The sequence below is a fragment of the Rhinatrema bivittatum genome, chromosome 10, assembly GCF_901001135.1.
Source record: "Rhinatrema bivittatum chromosome 10, aRhiBiv1.1, whole genome shotgun sequence".
Classification (NCBI taxonomy): Eukaryota; Metazoa; Chordata; class Amphibia; order Gymnophiona; family Rhinatrematidae; genus Rhinatrema; species Rhinatrema bivittatum.
In genome coordinates this window covers 41194526-41216727 of record NC_042624.1, presented here as the reverse complement: position 1 = coordinate 41216727, position 22202 = coordinate 41194526, and the positions used below count along the sequence as shown (strand labels likewise).

Genomic DNA, 22202 nt, shown 5'->3' with positions numbered 1-22202 from the left:
TACTTTAGAAAAGTTTTTTGGGGGGGGGGGGGGTCGGGAGGGTGGGGGATTCTAAATAATTCAATTTAAAGGGTCAGGGTGGGTTTGGGGGTTGTTTTTCTGTGTGCCCTTTCTTCCCACCCCCCAAAATGATAAGAAAACCACACAAAAATTTCGTGGGGTTTTCCTATCACTTTCGGGGACCCCCCAATACCTGACAGATGAGAAAATATCATACGATATTTTCATCCGTCAGAAAAATGATTCACATCCCTATTGACAAGTACCAAGTGATGCATATAGAGAAAAATAGCCCTTGCTGTAGTTACACAATGCTAGTTACCACCCAGGAAAAAGATCTAGGCCTCATAGTGGACAATACATTGAAATTGTCGGCCGAGTGTGCTGAGCCAATCAAAAAAGCAAACAGAATGTTAGGAATTATTAGGAAGGGAATGGGAAATAAAATGGAGGATGTCATAATGCCTCTATATTACTCCATGGTGAGACTGCACCTTGAATACTGTGTACAATTCTGGTCACCACATTTCAAAAAGGATATAGCTGCATTGAAGAAAGTGAAGAGAAGGGCGACCAAAATGATAAGGGGCATGGAAATGCTGCCCTTTGAGGAAATGCTAAAGAAGTTAGGGCTGTTCAGTTTGGAGAACAGACGACTGAGGGGGGATATGATAAGAGTCTACAAAATCATGAAAGGTCTTGAACAAGTTAATGTATCAGTTATTTATTCTCTCAGATAATAGAAGGACCAGGGGGCATTCCTTGAAGTTAGCAAATAGCTCATTTAAAACAAATCAAAGAAAAGAACAGGACACTAGACTTGATGGACTTTTGGTCTGACCCAGTAAGGCATATCTTATGTTCATATGTAATTGATACTTAAAGATGTTTAAAAAGTTAAATTTTCCTTTAGCAAAAATATTGCAAACTTCCTATGAAAAACTATTTGCTCTAGACTTTAACAAGATATTATCAAAATTTGCCACTTCTATATGCAGCTATTTTGGGGTTTGGTAAATACAGAGAAAGGGGCAAATATTGCTGTTTTTGCCTATTTCATCAAAATGTTCTCATTAAATTCTTTGAGGAAATAATTTGCAGAAGCAGTCAATATTTTGCATATACTTCTACCAAAATAAAAATGTAGTTTTTGCTTTCTTGTACCAAAACTTTCTGAATGTCTTGCTTTTTTTCCAGTACTTCACAGATGTTTGTTGGGGAAATTATAAAACTGGCTTTGGAGAAAATAGTACCCTTTATGTTTGAAAACTGGTAGAAGTGTACACCTCGTGGCAATAAATATACATTGCTGTTGCCTAAAGTCTGAATTTTTGCACGTGAGAAAACACAGCAGATGTAAATAGCCACTGGAGCATTTCTGCACTCACTAACATAATTATGTATCTACTGGTAAAGAGATGGAAGACAATACAGTAGCTGAACACTTCATTTCATTCAGACAATGAAAGAGAACAGCCTTTTGTATGGTCCATGTTAGGGATGAATGAACCTTCTCTGACTGAATCCAGTTTTAAATTTGAATTTACTTGGGCAATCAGCGGCAACTTCAGCCCAGTTTAACTCTAACGCAGATTTTTATTTTAATTTAAGACATGTTTGGATTGATTCAGATTTATGTGAATATTTACAGAGCTGCCACAGCTAATGTTTTTGAAATTACTCTAAAATCTTGACATCTTTGAATATAAAATAAAATTTCCCAATATTCATTCAACCTGTGTGAAAAAAAAAACAAGCTGGAATGGCTCCAATTCATCTGATTAGCAGTTCATCTGCAGCCTATCCCAGTTCAGTTCTGATTAGCTTTCCTCACCCAACACAAGTTCAGATAAAGAGATCTCTGGACTAAAATATGGAAAACTCCTCCAATGTTGCTATGATCAATAAAATTCCTAATGGTGCTGTTTATTTGTTAAAGCACGCATTATTTGCATTTTAACACACAAAGTGACATTTGCATCATTTTCCGTATTTGCAAGGAATAAAATTTCATGTGCAGTTTTCTATGTGCAAAATTGGATTCAAATTAATAGTTAATGAGCTACTGTGAATCAAAATCATGCAAAGGAGCTCATTAACTATTAGCGCATTGTTAAACTATGCACTAAAATGAATTTGCAGATCAAATTTTGTAAAAAAAAAAAAAAATCTCTAAAGGAGATGTCAGATTTTTATTTTTGCAAAATATCTGGTTGCAAATTTTTTCTGCAATTTTTCTATCAGGATTATTTGTATACAGTCCTAGTAGAAAAACTGCAAGTGCTATTTCACAAATACTGTATGCTGTCTTTTGTGCATTAGTACATCATCTTCATAGTTTAAATTTAATTTAAATTGGTTCACCCAGTCCTAGTATATGTGTATGACAAAGTAACATTTTCTCTTAATTCTAAATAGAAACTAACACTTTTTTTTTATTCAGGTATTTATACGTTTGGACTGTTTGCCACCGACATCTTTGTAAATGCTGGACAAGTAGTGACAGGAAACCTGGCACCACATTTTCTCACTGTTTGTAAACCCAATTATACCGCACTTGGCTGTCAGCAATTTACACAGTTCATCACTGAAGTAGATGCTTGCACTGGCAATCCAGATATTGTCATCAGAGCTAGGAAAACATTTCCATCCAAAGAAGCAGCTCTGAGTGTATACGCAGCAATGTACCTGGCTGTAAGTAAATCAGATTATCTGTGTCACTATATTATCTGTTCTCAAATGCACATATAAAATAGCTTCAACCGTTCCTCTGACAACAATCAAAATGAGCATTTATAGTGTGCAATTATGGTTAATTTAGAAAAGATTATTTTCACCTTATTTTTAAAGAGCAATTATTTTACCATGCTAGAAACAACGTTTTATCAGTGGTAAGACAAGCTAATGGATTAAAAAAAAAAAAGGAAGTGTTCCATGAGAGGAAGTGTGATGGAGTTCAGGAGCAGTGTTGAATCTCTCATACCCAGAGCTGTAAAATTCAGGCAAGTTGCAGAGATGGTAAGTCTGAGCCCCCAGGTAAGGAACTGGTTGACAATAAGGAGGGTCATTTTCATTTCAACAATATTTTCCCAGGTAAATTGGCCTGTCTAAAATGTTCCTCGGTACGTGTGGGTTTCCACACATTTTTTTGCCAGGATAAAAGATTGTGTTCCGGGGAAGGGGGTGGGGGTGGGGAGGTAGGGGCTGTTTAGGTTGGAGGATTAGAATAATGCGTGCCTATGGGATTTCCAAAATTACTCTTGCTACTTTAACTCCACCTTCCCCCACCTGACCACTCACACACACAGCAGATATAAAGTATCTGAGCCCTTTTGGCCTGTGCTCCTTATGCTAGCCAATTTACAGACAGACGCTGCTAGGGTAGATTCTGTTTAAATATTAGCTACAAAATGTGTACAATTAAAGTTACTTGCATTATTTGCAAATATGTGGATTATATGAAAATCCTGACCGACTCTCCCCCGCCCCTTCCCCTGTCAGCCCAGGTGTATTGAGAGCAATTGTAAGTTGATTGCCAAAAATATGCATCAGAGGAGATATCCCATATTATAATTAGGTTAGCCGATTGGTTTCATTTTTTACCCCACTGGCTGGACACCAATACTCCACAGGTAGTGGGATAAGTGGAGTAAAATCAAGACCAACTTTATCCTACTTATAGAAACATAGAAACATAGAAATGACGGCAGAAGAAGACCAAATGGCCCATCTAGTCTGCCCAGCAAGCTTCACACATTTTTTTCTCTCATACTTATCTTTTTCTCTTAACTCTTGGTTCTATTTCCCTTCCACCCCCACCATTAATGTAGAGAGCAGTGATGGAGCTGCATCCAAGTGAAATACCTAGCTTGATTAGTTAGGGGTAGTAGGGGTAGTAACCGCTGCAATAAGCAAGCTACACCCATGTTTATTCCCTTTACCCAGACTATGTCATACAGCCCCTATTGGTTGTTTTTCCTCTCTCCTGCCGTTGAAGCGGAGAGCCATGCTGGTTATGGGTCATCAACAAGGATGTATGAGATTAAATATTTGGATTTATATGCACAATCTTGATCCCCTTAAACTGGAGTTGTAGGATAGAAGATGTAAATAAGTACAATAAGAGGTAGATTTTAAAAGCATTGCTTGCACAAAAAAAAGCCACATCCGCGTGAATGTAGGCCACATGCAAGCAATGCAAATTTTAAAAAGCAGCGAATTATGCGCCTGTATACCAGTGCATTCTTCAGAAATAAGAGGGTGGGAAAGGGGAGGAGCATGGGCGTTCTGGGGCAGTTATACACATAACTCCGTATCTTAAAACCGGAGACCGCAGCGTGTGTTGGCTTCTTATCTGCGTAACTTTACTACTGTTCCAGATGAGGAGCAAGTCTGTACATCTCAGGTTTTAGGGTTTACAGGACAGGGTGAGGGGTCCAGGTCAACTGGGGTGGGGGGGGGGGGGTTTGGGATGAAGAACCACAGGGGTCTGAAAGACTCGATATTAACTGGGCAAACTGGTGGACTAATTGGAAAAACTTGGTTGTTCCTCATGCGAGCCTGTTTTAAAATCTACCTACATATGCGTGAAAAAGCCGAGAAAGTCCTATGGAAGATACACACGCTAGCTGTGCTCAGGTAACCTCTTAAAATTAGGAACATACTTATGGGTGGTTGATATATTTTAAATCGTGCGTGCATGATTTAGAATTCCAGCATATCTTTGCTCGCGTGCTGATCCGCACGTGCATGGGTGCACGCGTGTTGAGTTTAAAATTATTCTGTGAGTAAGTAAAGGATCCGATCAGGTGTAACAATGACAAGCCCAAAATTATTTCCTTTACTATTACATGTAGCTGTCTGTTTTTAAATGAAATATGGCTTTGCCTTTAGTATTTCTATGTTTAGTAGACATGAAATTAATTTTCAACTAAAAATCTTCTTAAGCATTAATGCATTGTAAGCTGCCCAGTCAAAATGATGCATTGTGCCAGAATATGTGTTAGCAGCATGGCACTGTGTCAGGCTGCTGGGAGGGAAGCAGGAGAAGATGAGGAGGGACATTCCAGGAGCTGGTAGTAGAATGGGAAGGAGTCCAGCCATAGGAAAAGCAGCAGTAAACCATTATTTTCTCCCACTATTGAGAGCGTATAGCAGTCTATTTGCTTCAAGGGAAATAGATGGATGTTATCACATCCCCTACTGCTCAGTACATAAAACTATTTATCATTTTACATTTGGTCATGAGCTGCTATGGGTTCAGGAGGCAAACTTTCAAATCTATGTGGATTGCTACAAAGCCAGTGGGTGCTTTTCCCCTTGTTTTGTATGTTTTCAAAGGGAAAGAATGCACATGCTTTTCCTTTCAAAACTGACTGAGGGAAAAGTACCTGCAGAGATTAGCACCTCCTTATCCTGCAGATTCTTTTCCCCTGATAAACAATGCATATCATTTTGAAAATCCAAAACTATCAAGGTCATTTACTAAGCCATAGTATTTTCCCCCAAAGGAAAAATATCATAGGATTCACCAAGTCCTGGTAAATGACCCTGCGGATTGGTGAATCCCATGGGATTTTTTCCTATGGGAAAATACCGTGGCCCATGGTATTTTCCCATGGGACTGTGGGGCCACTATTGTTTAAGGAGGCCTGGAGATGTCATCCCCCCCCACCCATCTGCTCTTGCAGGCAACTCACTTAGCCCACCTCCCTGGATTCCAACTTTGTAGAAAACACAAGGCACTGGTGGTCCAGTAGACTGCTCAATCTCCCACCTCACACCCCCCTGGACCTCTCCTTATAGAAAACAAAAGCCTTCCTGGTGGTCTAGAGGCCCCAGATGCCACCTAGCTCATCCCTGGAGCATAATCAGTGATATAGTAGGGATCCAGAGCACCTTCTAGGCTCCGGACCAGGGTGTCAGCCATTTTCCAAAATGGATCTGCCAGGCCTATGCCCCTATGTTAAAAGCTGGGTGGTTGAAAAAAATAACTAGTATACTGAAACCATAAATTATTCATATGAGTCTCCACCATATATAGATAAAGTTTTATGCTAAACAATTAAAATAGTATGCTTTATTTTTATCTTAAAAAATGTTCACAAATTATTTTTTGAAAGAGGAAAAGAATCTGATTTTACAGAGTCTGAATGCCCAGTAATTACAATCATGGGTCTTGCCACCTCTTATTTTTTAACTGTTTTTCATAAAAATTCCTTCACTTTGCATTAATCTTTATTGATCTTCTACAAGTTTCAATCAAATGATCATGCCGCTCTCTATATACCTTTTTAAGCTAATGGTTTCTTCTTGTGCAGATCTCAATCGAGCGGCAATTTCACTTGAAATTCAAAAACATTTTTTATTTTTTCTCTGAAAGTCGGGCGGAGATGGAAGGTTGAAAACATAACAAACCTGCCCTGATGCAGCATTAGCGAAACATTGACAACATTGGCGGCTGAGGAAACAGAGCGTTTCATGAGGCACTTCCTTGCTAAGAAGTATAGAAATATTATCACGATGCAAGTCGAAAGATAAGTGCAGAATCAATTTATTTACATGTCGGGCATAATATACATAAATTAAGAATGCGACAAAGACGTTGATGTCTCCGTTTATGTCTCCGGTTTTTTGAAAAAATAAAAAAAGTTTTTGAATTTCAAGTGAAATTGCTGCTCGATTGAGATCTGCACGAGAAGAAACCATTAGCTTAAAAAGAGGTATATGCAGAGGAGTTAGCACGGTGAGCGAAGTGAAGGAATTTTTATGAAAAACCAGATAAAAAATAAAAGAGGGTGAGGGGTCCGGTTAAGATAAAAATAAAGGATAATATTTTAATTGTTTAGCATAAAACTTTATCCATGTATGGTGGTGTTGTGACACGCCTCCTTCTGTGACATCAGACCTCCTTCTGTGACATCAGATGCTGGGGGGATTTAAACCCGGCGTCTCCTAGGTTTCCTTGCCTTTGCAACACAGTCACCAAGGAAGTTGCTTGCCTGCCAGTCTGCCTGCTTGCTGCCAGCGTGCCTGCTTGCCTGCCAGCCTGCCTGCCTGCCAGCCTACCAGCTTGCCTGCCTGCCTGCCAGTCTACCTGCTTGCCTGCCAGCCTGCCTGCCTGCCTACCAGTCTACCTGCCTGCCTGCCAGCCTGCCTGCCAGTCTACCTGCCTGCCTGCTTACCTGAACTGCCTCCTGACCGTCTTCCATCAACGGTCAGCCCAAGGATCCACTTCTTGATTACAACAGTTGGAGACTCATATGAACAATTTGGTTATTTTTTTCATCTACTAGACACTAGTTATTCCTTAATTTTTGAGATTATAAAAGCTGGGTGTGCCATTTTGGAAAATGGCTAATGCCCAGGCTCGGAGTCTAGGGGGTGTTCTGGGCCCTTACTATACCACTGATGACTTTTTCTCAAGTAAAGGGGGGGTCCAGGGGTAGGCATCCAGATCCACTGGACCTCCAAGGCCTTGCATTTTGTACAAAGGGGAGGATCTGAGTGGGTGGGCTAAGATGGGGGAAGGGGTCCTTGCTCCTGCCCTCAGGGTGCTGGATTTTTCTGTAAAAAGGTGGGGTTGGGGGTTGGTAGAGCTTCTGCCATCTGTTAAAAATGCTTTCTTTTAACATTTCCTCAACTATGGGCTTTTTGCAAGGAAGCTGGTGGGAGGAGGAATAGGGAGTCTAAGCAGACCCCTGGGGAATTTTCCAACTTGCGGGGGGCGGGGCATTCTTGGTTCTTTTAAGGCTAGGCTGTGGGTGCCTCAGGACTTGCATTAATATCCTGAGAAACTCACGAATTTTAACCAATTTCTACTCAAATAATGTAGCTTGCAAATTTTTCTGCAAGCTATGTTATTTGATTAGCATTAATAGAACATAAGACTTGCCATACTGGGTCAAACCAAAGGTCCATCAAGCCCTGTATCCTGTTTCTAACCATGTCCAATTCAGGTCACAAGTACCTGGTAGGATCCTAAGGGCTAGATAGATAGATTTCTTGCTGCTTATCCCAAGTATAAGCAATAGGGATGTGAATCGTTTTTTGACGATTTAAAATATCGTCCGATATATTTTAAATCGTCAAAAATCGTTAGGGCCAGGATACAATACCAATTCCCCCGATTTATCGTCAAAAAATCGTAAATCGGGGGAAGGGGGAGGGCAGGAAAACCGGCACACTAAAACACCCTAAAACCCACCCCCGACCCTTTAAATTAAATCCCCCACCCTCCCGAACCCCCCCAAATGCCTTAAATTACCTGGGGGTCCAGCGGCGGTCCAGAACGGTCTCCTGCAATTGAATCGTGTTGTCTTCAGCCGGCGCCATTCTGCGCCGCCATTTTGCAAAATGGCGGCGCAAAATGACGGCGGCCATAGACCAACACGATTCGACTGCAGGAGGTCATTCCGGACCCCCGCTGGACTTTTGGCAAGTCTTGTGGGGGTCAGGAGGCCCCCCCAAGCTGGCCAAAAGTCCCTGGGGGTCCAGCGGGGGTCCGGGAGCGATTTCCTGCCGCGAATCGTTTTCCGTACGGAAAATGGCGCCGGCAGGAGATCGACTGCAGGAGGTTGTTCAGCGGGGGTTCCGGACCCCGGCTGAAGGACCTCCTGCAGTCGAATCGTGTTGGTCTATGGCCGCTGCCATTTTGCGCCGCCATTTTGCAAAATGGCGGCGCAGAATGGCGGCGGCTGAAGACAACACGATTCAATTGCAGGAGACCATTCCGGACCGCCGCTGGACCCCCAGGTAATTTAAGGCATTTGGGGGGGTTCGGGAGGGTGGGGGATTTAATTTAAAGGGTCGGGGTGGGTTTTAGGGTGTTTTAGTGTGCCGGTTTTCCTGCCCTCCCCCTTCCCCCGATTTAGCTACGGACCGCCGCTGGACCCCCAGGTAATTTAAGGCATTTGGGGGGGGGGGTTCGGGAGGGTGGGGGATTTAATTTAAAGGGTCGGGGGTGGGTTTTAGGGTGTTTTAGTGTGCCGGTTTTCCTGCCCTCCCCCTTCCCCTGATTTAGCTACAGACCGCCGCTGGACCCCCAGGTAATTTAAGGCATTGGGGGGGGGGGTTCGGGAGGGTGGGGGATTTAATTTAAAGGGTCGGGGGTGGGTTTTACGGGGTTTTAGTGTGCCGGTTCACGATTTTAACGATTTTCACGATACTCTAAACACCCAAACGGCGACGATACGATTCCCTCCCCCTCCCAGCCGAAATCGATCGTTAAGACGATCGAGGACACGATTCACATCTCTAATAAGCAATGGATTTCCCCAAGTGCACCTTAATAATGGTTTATGGAGCTTTCCTCCTGGAAATTGTCCAAAACTTTTTTAAACTCACTTACACTAACAGCTTTCACCATGTCCTTTAGCAATGAATTCCAGGCCTTAATTATGAATTGAGAACAAAAATATTTTCTCCTTTGTTTTAAATATAATCTTAATAGCTTCATTGCAAGACCTTTAGTCTTTGTAATTTTTGAAAGAATAAACGATTGACTTGAATTCAACTGCTCCATTCTGCTCATTATTTTATAGACCTCTATCCTCAGCTATCTCTTCTCCAAGCTGAAGAGCCTTAACCTCATATGGGAATCGTTTCATCCCATTTTTCATTTTGGTCACCCTTGTCTGTAATTTTTCTAATTGTGCTAATTTCTTTTTTCTTTTTTTTTTTTTTTTGAGATATGGTGACTAGAATTGCACACAATATTGAAGATGTGGTCAAAACATGGAGTGATACAGAGGCATTATGATATTCTTTGTTTTTTTCTCCATTCCTTTCCTAATAATTCCTAGTATTCTATATTCTTTCTTGGATTTCACCACACACTGAGCAGAGGATATTGACATATTAACCCCAATGATGCCTAGATCCTTTTCTAGAGTGGTGACAACTGATGTGGAACTTTGCATTGGTAAAATTTAGATTGACTTCCCTATGTGATTCACTTTGCACTTGTCCACATTCAATGTCATCTGTCATTTGGTACCTAGTCACCTAATCTTGCAAGGTCCTATTGCAATTTCTCGCAACAACTTTGAATAATTTTGGGTCATATGCAAATTTGATCACCTCACTTGTTCCCATTTCCATGTCATTTATATGTTAAAAAGCAGTGGTACTAAAACAGTTCCCTGAGGTACTCCATTATTCACCTTTCTCCATTGAGAAAATTGACCATTTAGCCTTACTCTCTTTTCTATCTTTTAACCAGTTCTAATTGACAATAGGACATTTCCTTCTATCACATGGCTTTTAAATTTCTACAGATGTGTCTCATGAGGGACTTTATCAAATACTTTCTGGAAATCCAGATATACTATATCAACTGGCTCACCTTTATAAACATGTTTATTTATACCTTCAAATATATGTAGCAAATTGGTAAGGCAAGACTTCCTTGACTTTGTCCCATTAAACTATGACTATCTATATGCTCAATAATTATGTTCTTTATGATAGTTTCTATTGTTTTGCATGGCACTGTCAGGCTCACTGGTCTGTAGTTTCCTGGATCACCCCTGGAACCCTTTTTAAAAATTGGCATTATGTTGGAACCCCTCCAATCTTCAGGTACTGTAGAGGATTCTAAAGATATTTACAAATTACTAGTAGTATGTATACAATTTCATTTTTCAGTTATATCAACATTCTTGGATGTATACCATCTGCCATTCTTTATGAATTTGCCTTATTATACTTTACAGGTTCAATAAGATTGTTTAACCTCTGAATCATTACCTTTAAATATCATTTCTGGTATGGATATCTCCTTTGTATCATCCTCAGTAAAGACTGAAGCAAAGAATTAATTTAGACTCTCTGCTATGGCCTTCTCTTCCTTAAGTTACCCCTTGATCATCTAGTCGTCCAACTAACTCCCTTGCAGGCTTTCTGCTTCAAATGTACCTAAAAAAGTTTTTATTTTGAGAAATTTTGCTTCCAATGCAAGCTTCTTATTAAATTCTCTCTTTGCCTTTCTTATCAATGCTTTGCATCTAACTTGCCAGTGCTTATGTTGTTTTCTGTTTTCTTCATTTGGATCCCTTTTCTACATTTTGAAAGATGTTTTTCAGCTATAATAGCATCTGTCACCACACCTTTTAACCATGCTGGTAGTCATTTAACCTTCTTTTCCCCTTTTATGATGTGTGGAATACATCTGGTCTGGGCTTCCAAGATGGTATTCTTAAACAAGGTCTGTGTCTGCTGTAAACTCTTAACCTTGGCAGTTGCTTCTTTCAGTTTTTTCCTATCCATTCTTCTCATTTTATCATAGTCTCCCTTTTGAAGGTTAAATGCTATCACAGTAGATTGTTTTAATGTTCTCCCTCCAATTAAGTCAAATTTGATCATGTTATGATTACTATTGCCAAGTGGCCCCAAAACCATTACGTCTTGCACCAAATCCTGTGTTCCACTAAGGACTAAGTCTTAAATAGTTCCCCACTCTTGCTGGTTATTGTACCAGCTGCTCCATGAAGTAGTCATTTATTTAATCTTGGAACTTCTCCTCTTTAGGATGTCCTGATGTGACATTTACCCTGTCAACACTGGGGTAATTGAAAACATCCATTGTCACTGTGCTGCTAATTTTGTTAACTTCCCTAATTTCTGTTAGCATTTCATTGTCTGTCTGTTCATTTTGGTGAGGCAGACAGTAATACACCCCTATATTATTGCTAATGAGCTTATTTAAATACGTGCAGTGCCGGGCCTAAAAAGCATGATATATATGAAATATCTTGCATAATCCTCACATTAGGCCACTTAACATGCAAAAAAAATATTGTTTTCACACATTAAATGGATTAATGCTGCTAGGTGAATGAGGCTGTATATGTGCTGTTGTCTTCTTTGACAAATGCCTGCCTCCGATCCCATCTACGTTTCCTGCAGATAAATGTATGAGCGGTGATCCCCATTGAGACAGCTCTTTTACCTGGGTAAATTGCTTTTGAATATTGTTCTCCCCAAGTATTTTATCTATCTATCTACAACTATATGTGTGTGTGTGTGTTTTTAACAATTGGTATACTGATAAATTGGTAAATGGATTGACTCACTATATTGAAAACTTGCTAGAATGTTTGTTTTTGTCTTTCTCAGATAGTTACAATTTAAAGAAGCTTTCTAAATGATATGCTGTGCTTGGAGATGGACCTGGAGCAGTGTAGAATGGCTCCCTGGTAGGGACTAGGAAGCACCTGCCTCCAGAGGGCGGAGCACAGGAGGAGACAGAGGCTAGGATGAGCTTCACCACTGGAAGCCTGCGGTCCCCCCGGGTGGAGCCCATAGGGACGCGGGACGCGGGACGCTTGGACTTAGGTGGGCCTCGCAGGGTCTCCCAGAGAGGTAGTAGAGAGGCGTGCCCACGAACAGAAATGGGAGCGCGGTTGGTCACTAGGTCTGGAGAACCAAGGAAGGCCAATACAGCGTAGGCGATGACAAGGCAAGGGACAAAGCCAGAATCAGGAGACATGGTCAATGGCAGCCGGGGTCAGAATCCGAGGATCAGTCCGAGGAGTAGTCAACGAAGTAGGGGTCAGGTTCCAGAGGTCAGATGAAGTCACAAGGCAGGCAGAGGTCAAGATCCAGGTAGTGAGCAGAATAGTCAAGGAGAAGGCCGAGGTCAGTACCAGAGAGACAGACCGAGGGTACTACCTGGGGAGACAGGACAGACTGACGCTGGAACAGAAGGATGCTGGACAAGGCTGGAACAGTAGGACGCTGGAACAGTAGAAGACTGGAACAAGAATGAGAATATGGAGGCAAACTAGTACACTTGCAGTGCCGACCATATTGCCAAGGCAAGGAAGTGGAGGCAGGGACTTCCTTATATTGTAGGTTCAATCTGGGCGCACCGCGGATCTAGGACTTGCCCCTGGCCATACAAGAGCCTGGGCGGTCCACACACTCATGTGTAGGGGCATGGCCAATGCCACTGAGGATGCCAAACTCCAGCGTGAGGCCTGGTGCACAGTGGAAGGCCCGGCAACCGCCGCCACGGGATGCTGAGGCCTGGAGGTGCTCGCGGCTGCCACTGGGGAGGCCGACCCATGACCTGCAGAGGAGTTAGCATGGTGAGCAGGCCTGTGCGTGGGCTGGGCGTGGATGGGGCGCACCAGGATATTTTAATAATCATGGGAAGGATAATTTTCAGCAAGCCCACAAGACTTGCAGGGCAATAGATACAAAGTATTACTTCTAATAATAAAGTTGCCCTATTGGGCCTTGCATCTCCCACTCTACATCTCAAAATGTGATTGAGCCGTTGTGTCTCTCCCCCCACCCTCCCCCCCCCAGGACAAAGCCCTCCTCAGCCTCAGAAATCGAGCAGGCCTAAAGTTATCTGCCTAACTTAGCTGTATATCTGCAATATTCAGCAAAGTTAGCCAGATAACTCAACCCCTCCCTGGAATTCCCCAGTAAGGCCCCCTTTACATCCAGCTAAATTATAGCCAGATAAGTAGCCATGCAGCTATAATTTAGACAGAATAGTGGCTGAATATGCCAATTTTGCCATTTAAACAGATGATTTTTGAGTTAACTGTCTAAATGGCTTTTGAATATAGACTTCCATGTTACACACAATATCTGTGCACTGATGCAGAATGGCAGTTTTATAAATGGTTTGCTCCAGAGCTGGTAGTCAAAGAAGGCTGTGTATTCTAGAGCCAAGGGAAACACCACAAACATGGTTTACAAAGAAGATCTACAGTTGAGATCATTCATTTATTACTAGAACTGGAATTGTTGCCAAATGTTACTTTGTGTAACATCATTGTGTCTGGAGAAATTTCGCTCCACATTAAATATTAAATGATAAACATGCTGTACTGTTTTTTGAAAATAATATATTTTACCTCAATACATCATACTAACTTCTTTGTAAATAAACAAGCACTACAATTAGAAAATTAAAAACATGCAAAAAAATAGATACTTCTGCTGGCAATATGATAATTCTGTTTTTATTTGGGGTTTTAGCTTGAGAAACTGAAGAAGTGGAATATGCCATAAAGTTATCTTTCCAAAGACATTATTAGGATTCTATCCCTCTGTATTAATGCAAACTTTGCATACTGTCATTGAATTTAAGCACAGATAAGTGTCTAGCAGTGAGTGATATACTTCCCCCAGAGTAAAATACATGAATTGCTTGCAAAAAGGAAGAGAAAAAGCAAACTGTCAGGCTGATACAGTAAAGTTCGCTGGAGAGCGGGCAAGCGCCCACTCTCCCAGCGTGCGCACAGCTCACTCTCCTGTGCGCACGATTCACTAAAACAAATTATTCAAATTAGGGCCCGCGGTAAAGAGAGGCGCTAGGGACACTAGCACGTCCCTAGCGCCTCTTTTTTGACAGGAGTGGCGGCTGTCAGCGAGTTTGACAGCCGACACTCAATTTTGCCGGCGTCGGTTCTCAAACCCGCTGACAGCCACAGGTTTGGAAACTGGATGCCGGCAAAATTGAGCGTCCGTTTTCAACCCGCGAGCCGCGGGCCAATTTTACATTTATTTTTTTTTTATTTTTAATTAATTTTTAACTTTTGAAACCTCCGACTTAATATCGCCATGATATTAAGTCGGAGGGTGAATAGAAAAGCAGTTTTTATTGCTTTTCTGTGCACTTCCCCGACGCCTGCAGAAATTAACGCTTACCTTTGGGTAGGCACTAATTTCTGAAAGTAAAATGTGTGACTTGGCTGCACATTTTACTTACTGAATCGCGTGGGAATAACTAATAGGACCATCAACATGCATTTGCATGTTGTGGGCGCTATTAGTTTCGGGGGGTTGGATGCATGTTTTCAATGCGCTATTACCCCATACTGAATAAGGGGTAAAGCTAGTACATCGAAAGCGCGCGTCCAAATGCAGGTTAACAGTGCACTCCGCCGGCGCACTGTACTGTATCGGCCTGAGTGAAAGCAAAGAGTATCCAAAGTCCCTGAAGTGCCCAAGTGAGCTCTTTTGGGGAGGCTAATTTTCAAAGTGATATATGTGGGTAACAAGTATTTTACTTATGTCAGTTGACTATCTGAAAACTATTATCTATTAGAGCAGCTTAATGCTCACACATTCTTCCACAATTTGGTACTTTTAGCTGTTTAAGGCTGACTAGGCCTTAATATATTCTTACAGGTGAATTTTCAAAACGTTCCATGCATACAAATTAGCATATGTATGCACAAGTAGTCTCTTCTCGCATATTCTGTATTTAATAAACATCCAAAATACGTGTGCATTTTCACTTTCGTGCACACATATACATGCATAAAAATGAGTGGTCTAGGGCATTCATGTGCAGGGCCAACAGTTTATGCTCCTAAATTGCTGCTTTAAAAGACATACATGTACATTTTCCAATTTACTCATGTATTTTTACACCTGCTATTTATCTGGCGGAAGTGATGTTAAACGTGTTTATTATGCAGTAGGGTCATTCCATATCAAGTGGACCAGGGGTCTACACTCAACCTTCTCCAAATCGAACACAATTTTGCACTAATGCTCTCTAGGGTCTCAAACAAAACCATACTACATTTTTCATCTGAATCTCCATTGGTTGGAGAGCTAGAGGCAATTGAATGGAGGTCATCTCGTGTACCATGCTCCGCGCAACCTAAAGTGGCCATTTTGTCTAGGTGCTGCATCCTGACACCTCTCAGGGGCCTGAAATTTTGTGGATTAGTGCAACCCTTGGTGGTAAGTCCCAGTGCAGTGTTTGGAACACAATGTGAGCTTGCTTGCCTTATTATGGGCCAGCAAAGTAATGTGAAACATTTTACAAAAGAAATATAAGTCCTACTTTAACTCCTCTTGGCTCCTGATCAATACTTTGATTCAGGCTCTGACTAGACCAGTAATCATGGCCCATGGTGCATACATAGAGGGGCAAATTTTCAAAGGGGTAGGCACATAAGATACACATGTACCCCCCGAAAACCTGCCCCAACCTCCCCCTGCACGTGCCGAGCCTATGTTGCATAGGCTGCCGACGCACACAAGTCCCGGGGCTTTCCTGGGAGGGCTTGTCGGGGGAGTGTCGGGGGCGTGTCATGGCCGGTGTGTCATTCAGGGGCGTTCCGGGGTGGGGCCGTGGGCGTGGTTCCGGCCTGGGGGCGTGGCCATGGCCTCCGGACCAGCCCCCGGACCGGAACATGGTGCGCCGGCAGCCGGCCCGGCGTGCGCAAGTTACGCCTGCGAGGCAGGCGTAACTTTTGAAATAAAGGTAGGGGGGGAATTAGTTAGGGCCAGGGGGTGGGTTAGGTAGGGGAAGGGAGGGGAATGTGGGGGGAGGCAGAAGGAAAGTTCCCTCCGAGGCCGATCCGATTTCGGCACGGCCTCGGAGGGAATGGAGGCAGGCTGCACGGCTCAGCGCATGCAGGCTGCTGATTTTGCGCAGCCTTGTGCGCGCCGAACCTGAATTTTAACAGATATACACGTATCTATTAAAATACGGCGTACTCTTGTTTGCGCCGGGTGTGCAAACAAAAGTACGCGCTCGCATACTATTTAAAAATCTGCCCCATAATATTTGCACTAAGAGGCTTTATAGGCAACTGGAAGCAAAGATATAATTACTAGGGATGTGCATTCGTTTGCGACGAAATAGGAAATAGAGATGATATTTCCTATTTTGTCGCATTTTTTGGGGGGGGGCGACAAAACGAAAAGAAAACCCACGAAATTTTGTGTAGCTTTCTTATCGTTTTTTTTTGGGGGGGAGAAAGGGCACATAAAAAAAAACCCAATCCCACCCCAACCCTTCAAATTTAATTAATTGTAATCCCCCAACCTCCCGACCCCCCAAGACTTGCCTGACCCCCCCCAAGACTTACGGCCTTGGGTAAGTGATCTCCCCCTCTCGGGCCGTCGGCTGCCACTAATCAAAATGGCGGCTGATGGCCCTTTGCCCTTATGTGTGACAGGGGCTATTGGTGCCATTGGTCAACCCCTGTCACATGGTAGGAGCAATGGATGGCCTGTGCCATTTTTTAAGATGGCGCCGGCCATCCATTGCTCCTACCATGTGACAGAGGCTGGACAATGGCACCGATAGCCTGCCACATGTAAGGGCAAAGGGCCATCGGCGCCATTTTGATTACTGGCAGCCGACAGCCCGAGAGTGGGAGATCGCTCCCAGGACCCCCACTGGACCACCAGGGAATTTCGGCAAGATTTGGGGGAGTTGGGAGTGTGAGGGTTTGCAATTAATTAAATTTGAAGGGTTGGGGTTGGTTTTGGGGGTGGGGGGGTTTGTTTGTTTTTTACAACCCCATTCTAATTAATTAAATTGGAAGGGTCGGGGCGGGTTTCGGATATCATTTCAGGGGCAACCGAATTAAAATCGGGAAAATGAAATTTCCTGCGGTGGGTTGATAACAAAAGCCGAACTGAAAGGTCGGCTGAATCACATCTCTAATAATTACATAAAGACACAATGTCACTTTTTTATGCACAATTTTGCCAATTTTCAGGTGGAAATATCTCTACTGTGTAGTTTTTAAATCTTTTCTTTTTTGTCATTTGAAGGAGCATCTTTTTTGCTACAAAAGTCACCCTGTTTCTTTTTGGACAGGGTCTTGCTTTGGTCAGAATTAAGGCCCCAACAATATGCATCATTTGCATGCATGGGCGTGCTACGTTAAAAAGAAGTATCTTTGGCACCCTGCTGTGGAACATGCAAATGAGCTAGAGATGTGAAATTTTACAATGCGATGAAGCTTGTTGTGCTTATCATGCTTGTAACTTATGACGCATCTTGCTTCGATACACTTTTATAAATGATCCCTGAAAATGGACATTTTATTGTGCTGTGTTATTTACTGCATGAAAGCCTGAACATGCAAAAATATCACCTTCACAAGGAACTATTAGGGATGTGCAGAGCAAAATTTTATGTTCATATTTTTTATGTCCGAAAGGGGGTCCCACTTGCGGCCAATATGGACATAAAAAAAATGCAATGAGTTGGGTATATGTACATATGTGCAAAAAAAAAATTAAACCCCCTCACCCTCCTTAATCCCCCCCCCAGACTTACCACAACTCCCTGGTGATCGAGCGAGGAGTGAGGACGTCATTTCTGCAATCCTTGGCGAGAAGCATGTGACGTCGGTGGCACGTCGAGTGACGCGGCGTCACGTGATTCCCGGCTCGTTCGCGCCGGACGGCTCGTTCGGCCCAAAAAGAACTTTTGGCCAGCTTGGGGGGGCCTCCTGACCCCCCCAAGCTGGCCAAAAGTTCTTTTTGGGCCGAACGAGCCGTCCGGCGCGAACTTGCCGGGAATCACGTGACGTCGGCGTCACGTGATTCCCGGCTTGTTCGCGCCGAACGAGCCGTCCGGCGCGAACTTGCCGGGAATCACGTGACGTCGCGTCTGAGTAACGCGGCGCCACGTGATTCCCGGCTCGTTCGCGCCGGATGGCTCGTTCGGCCCAAAAAGAACTTTTGGCCAGCTTGGGGGGGGTCAGGAGGCCCCCCCAAGCTGGCCAAAAGTTCTTTTTGGGCCGAACGAGCCGTCCGGCGCGAACGAGCCGGGAATCACGTGACGCCGGCGTCACTCGACGTGCCGCCGACGTCACATGCTTCTCGCCAAGGATTGCAGAAATGGCGTCCTCACTCCTCGCTCCATCACCAGGGAGTTGTGGTAAGTCGGGGGGGGGGGGATTAAGGAGGGGGAGGGGGTTTATATTTTTATTTTGGCTCAACAATCGCGATTTCCCACATATCGAACATATCTATGTTCGATATGTGGGAAATCCGATCGTTTATGTCGAATCAATTTTTTAAGTAAAAAAAAAATATGAGTTGCGTTTTACTAATGCGGTCAATCCGAATGCACACCCCTAGGAACTATGGTAATGTCATGTTAGCAGTGTGCTGTGGCAGAGGTTATAGGAACATGCCCTGGCCTGTGACACCATTCTGCTCTTTGTGGTATCAAATTTTTCATTGTCCCAATGGAGGACATTGAAGCAATCAATCCTGTTTAGGATGAGAAGTTTAGCATACAGTTGCTGACAAAACGGAAAATCATCAATTCAAAGCCCATTGATGCAACTAAAATTTGCAATAGTAAAATATTGAATAACATCACTTCATTCATTGCAAGTGTTCTAGATCATGAATGTGAATATTTTCAAGTATCCAGCTTTCAACCTGGTCAGTAATTAGCTTGCATCTATGATAATTCCTGGTTGATTGGCCATATATGAGAAGTCTCAATTGTACCCCCAAGGTCCTGGCAGGTCATTTTACTGGCCACACCAAAGAGGGGTTCCAGAAGAGCACATTATTGCTACCCTTGATGCACCCATAACAACTTTATCAGGCAGGCAGTACATTTATTCACAAGCCACTTTATCACACATTGATGGGACATTCAAAAGTATGTGCAAGGCAGGAAAAAAGACGAAGTGAATTTTTGTGTAATCTGCAGTTTAAGCAATTCTTGTATAAAGTGTCTTGCCTTTTCTTGTTTTGTGCTTAAATAAAAGCTTGGAAACCTGTGGCTTGAACCTTTTCTGGCTGTCTGGAGTGGCCCCTAGGTGATGGGGTTGTCAATTTTGCTGACTTGGCAATGACTCAGCTACCACTGACCATTGCAAGGAAATTAATCAACATACAAAGTTTTACACTGAATTTGATGACTAATTTATGAAAATATGTCTAAACAAATATGTGTCAAAAGCTAAAAGTAGGGTAAGCACAGTTAACCTCATAGTTTTCTTTCTTTTGTACATATGTATATAATTGCAATTCTTGTATATAATTTTATTGCAAAACTTCCCATATTATTGTTCCCCCCTCTCGTTAATGCCTTGTTATCATGTTTTTTACTGTTCAATGTAAAGCGCCATGCCGTGCGTTTGTTTTTGCGTTACAATGTGAACCGATATGATATCCTGGATGAATGTCGGTATATAAAAATTTTAAATAAATAAATAAATAAATAAATAAATAAACTGAGCTGCATTGTAAAATTTCACATCTCTAGCTCATTTGCTTGTTTCACAGTTGGATGCCAAAAATGGCTTTTTTATCATAGTACATTCATGCATGCAAATGATACTTGCCTTTGGGACCATAATTCTGACCAAAGCAAGGCTGGGTCCAAGCCGAAATAGGGTGAATTTTGTAGCAAAAATGGTGCTCTTTTAATTAACATTAGAAAAAAAAAATTAAAAACTACCCAATAGAGATATTTGTACCCAAAAATGGCAAAAATTTGCATAAAAAGGTGACATCATGTCTTTATGTAGCTATATCTTTGCTTCCATTTGGCTGCAAAGCCTCCTAGTGAAAATAGTAGATTTTGTCATGGGCCATGACTACTGATCCAGCTATGGCCTGAATTGAAGAATACATCAAGAGCAATGAGGAGTCAAATTAGGCCTTACATTTCTTTTGTAAACTTTTTCACGTACTTTGCTGGATCATAAAAAGGGTGGCAAGCTCATGTTAGGTTCCAAACTTTGCATAGGAACTTAGCATCTGAAGTTGTAATAATCCACAAACTTTCAGGCCCCTAACAGGGGTTGTTTGGTTGCAGTGCCTGGACAAATTGGCCATTTTGTTTTGCGTGGTGCACAGTACTCTGTGACCTTCATTCAGCTGCCTTTAGCTCTTGAACCAATAGAGATCCAGCTGAAAAATTTTGCATAGTTTTGTTTAAGGCCCTAGTGAAACTCCAGAGTCCCCTCTTTTCCCCCCACCCCACCCCTTACCCTCCCAGTATCTTATTTTTAAATTAGTCTTCAGCCCAGATTGCAGTGGTGGTCTAAAATGATCTGGGCCCAGAGCTTTTGCCATTGCTAGGCTGCTATGATGGAAGCACAATTACTCTCAAAAAGAGTTGAATTAGCAAAAGTTTGAAACTTGTGTGCAGTAGTGCCAATCATCAAGGGTTCAGCTGTAGCTAATCTCCATTCATGCATATTTTGAATACATTAATAATTCAATCATCTTAAAAAATCTATCTAAAATGGATCAGAAATGGTTGCGCATTCAAGCTGCATATTCTTACGGGCTTTCCTTGGGAAATGTATGTATCATTAGGGGAAACATATTGCTAGGTGGATGTGATGGTCCAGGAAGGGACGGAGGCTGGAAGAGAAGCACATAAAGACAATGAAATTGAAATAGTAGTTTCAATGAAACAAAGTTTTTCTTCTGCCTTTACAAAGGATGGAAGATATGGGATGTGGCTCAAAATATGAATCAGTTGTCCAGTAATATGGTGGAATCAAGTTTTCCTAAATGTAGACCAGTTCAGATACAAAAACGATTTTTCTTGTTGGATGTCACTGAAATAACAGAACTAGAAAATGTGCAGAGGAGGGATGGAATGGTTCCCTTATGGCAACAGGTTACACAGGTTTGGGCTCTTCAGCTTGGAAAAGAGATGGATGAAAGGGGACAGGATAGAAGTTTATAAAATTATGAATGGGGTAGAACAGATAAGTAAAGTCCAGTTATTTACCCTTTCAAATAATACTAAAACAATGGGACACTCCATGAAACCCACAACCAACAGATTTAAAACAAATGGTTGGAATTACTTTTTCACTCAGGGTCCAGTTAAGCTGTGGAATCTTTTGCCACAGGATGTGGTCAAGGTGACTACATAGTGGACAACCTCCTGGAGGAAAAGTCCATAACACATTATTAGTCAAAAGGATTAGAGAAAACCATTGCTATCCTTGGATGGGAGTAACAAGAAATATCTCTACTTTTTGTGATCTGCCAGGTACTTGTGACCTAGGCTGGCCATAGGATCCTTGGCTTGATGGATCTTGGTCTGACCCAGAATGGCATTTCTTATGTTCTTATGAAATAGGACCTGAGGCACATTTTTTCCTGTATTTCAAGCCTTTATTTCTATGTATTTATGCTGGGATTTGAAAATGGAGAAGGCTCATAAAATAAATTACTTGAAAGCAATTTTTCTAGTTGTTGACTCAATTCATGATTTGGAGGTAAGGATGAATCTGCTAATCAGAAAGTAATGTGCTAATATTACTTTCTGGAACACACTAACACTTTCTGTATTAAACTAGAAGACATGGGCAGACTTTACCAAACACATGTCTCATGTTATAATCATCAGCCCATTTCTGTCCATATTCTAATCTGTTTTGTTTACTTTTTTAAAAAAATGTAAACTTGCAAATAAAACCAGAAAT

At 42.3% G+C, this 22202-nt stretch overlaps 1 protein-coding gene across 3 annotated transcripts in view; it reads left to right on the top strand.

The window, feature by feature from the left end:
- The window catches only part of PLPPR5 (phospholipid phosphatase related 5), a 755539-nt gene that overhangs the window by 646468 nt on the left and 86869 nt on the right, over window positions 1-22202 (top strand). For all 3 annotated transcript variants that reach the window (XM_029618585.1, XM_029618584.1, XM_029618583.1), the window contains one exon: window positions 2444-2694. In XM_029618585.1, coding sequence (XP_029474445.1) covers window positions 2444-2694 — 251 coding nt within the window. The remainder of the gene's footprint in view (window positions 1-2443; window positions 2695-22202) is intronic.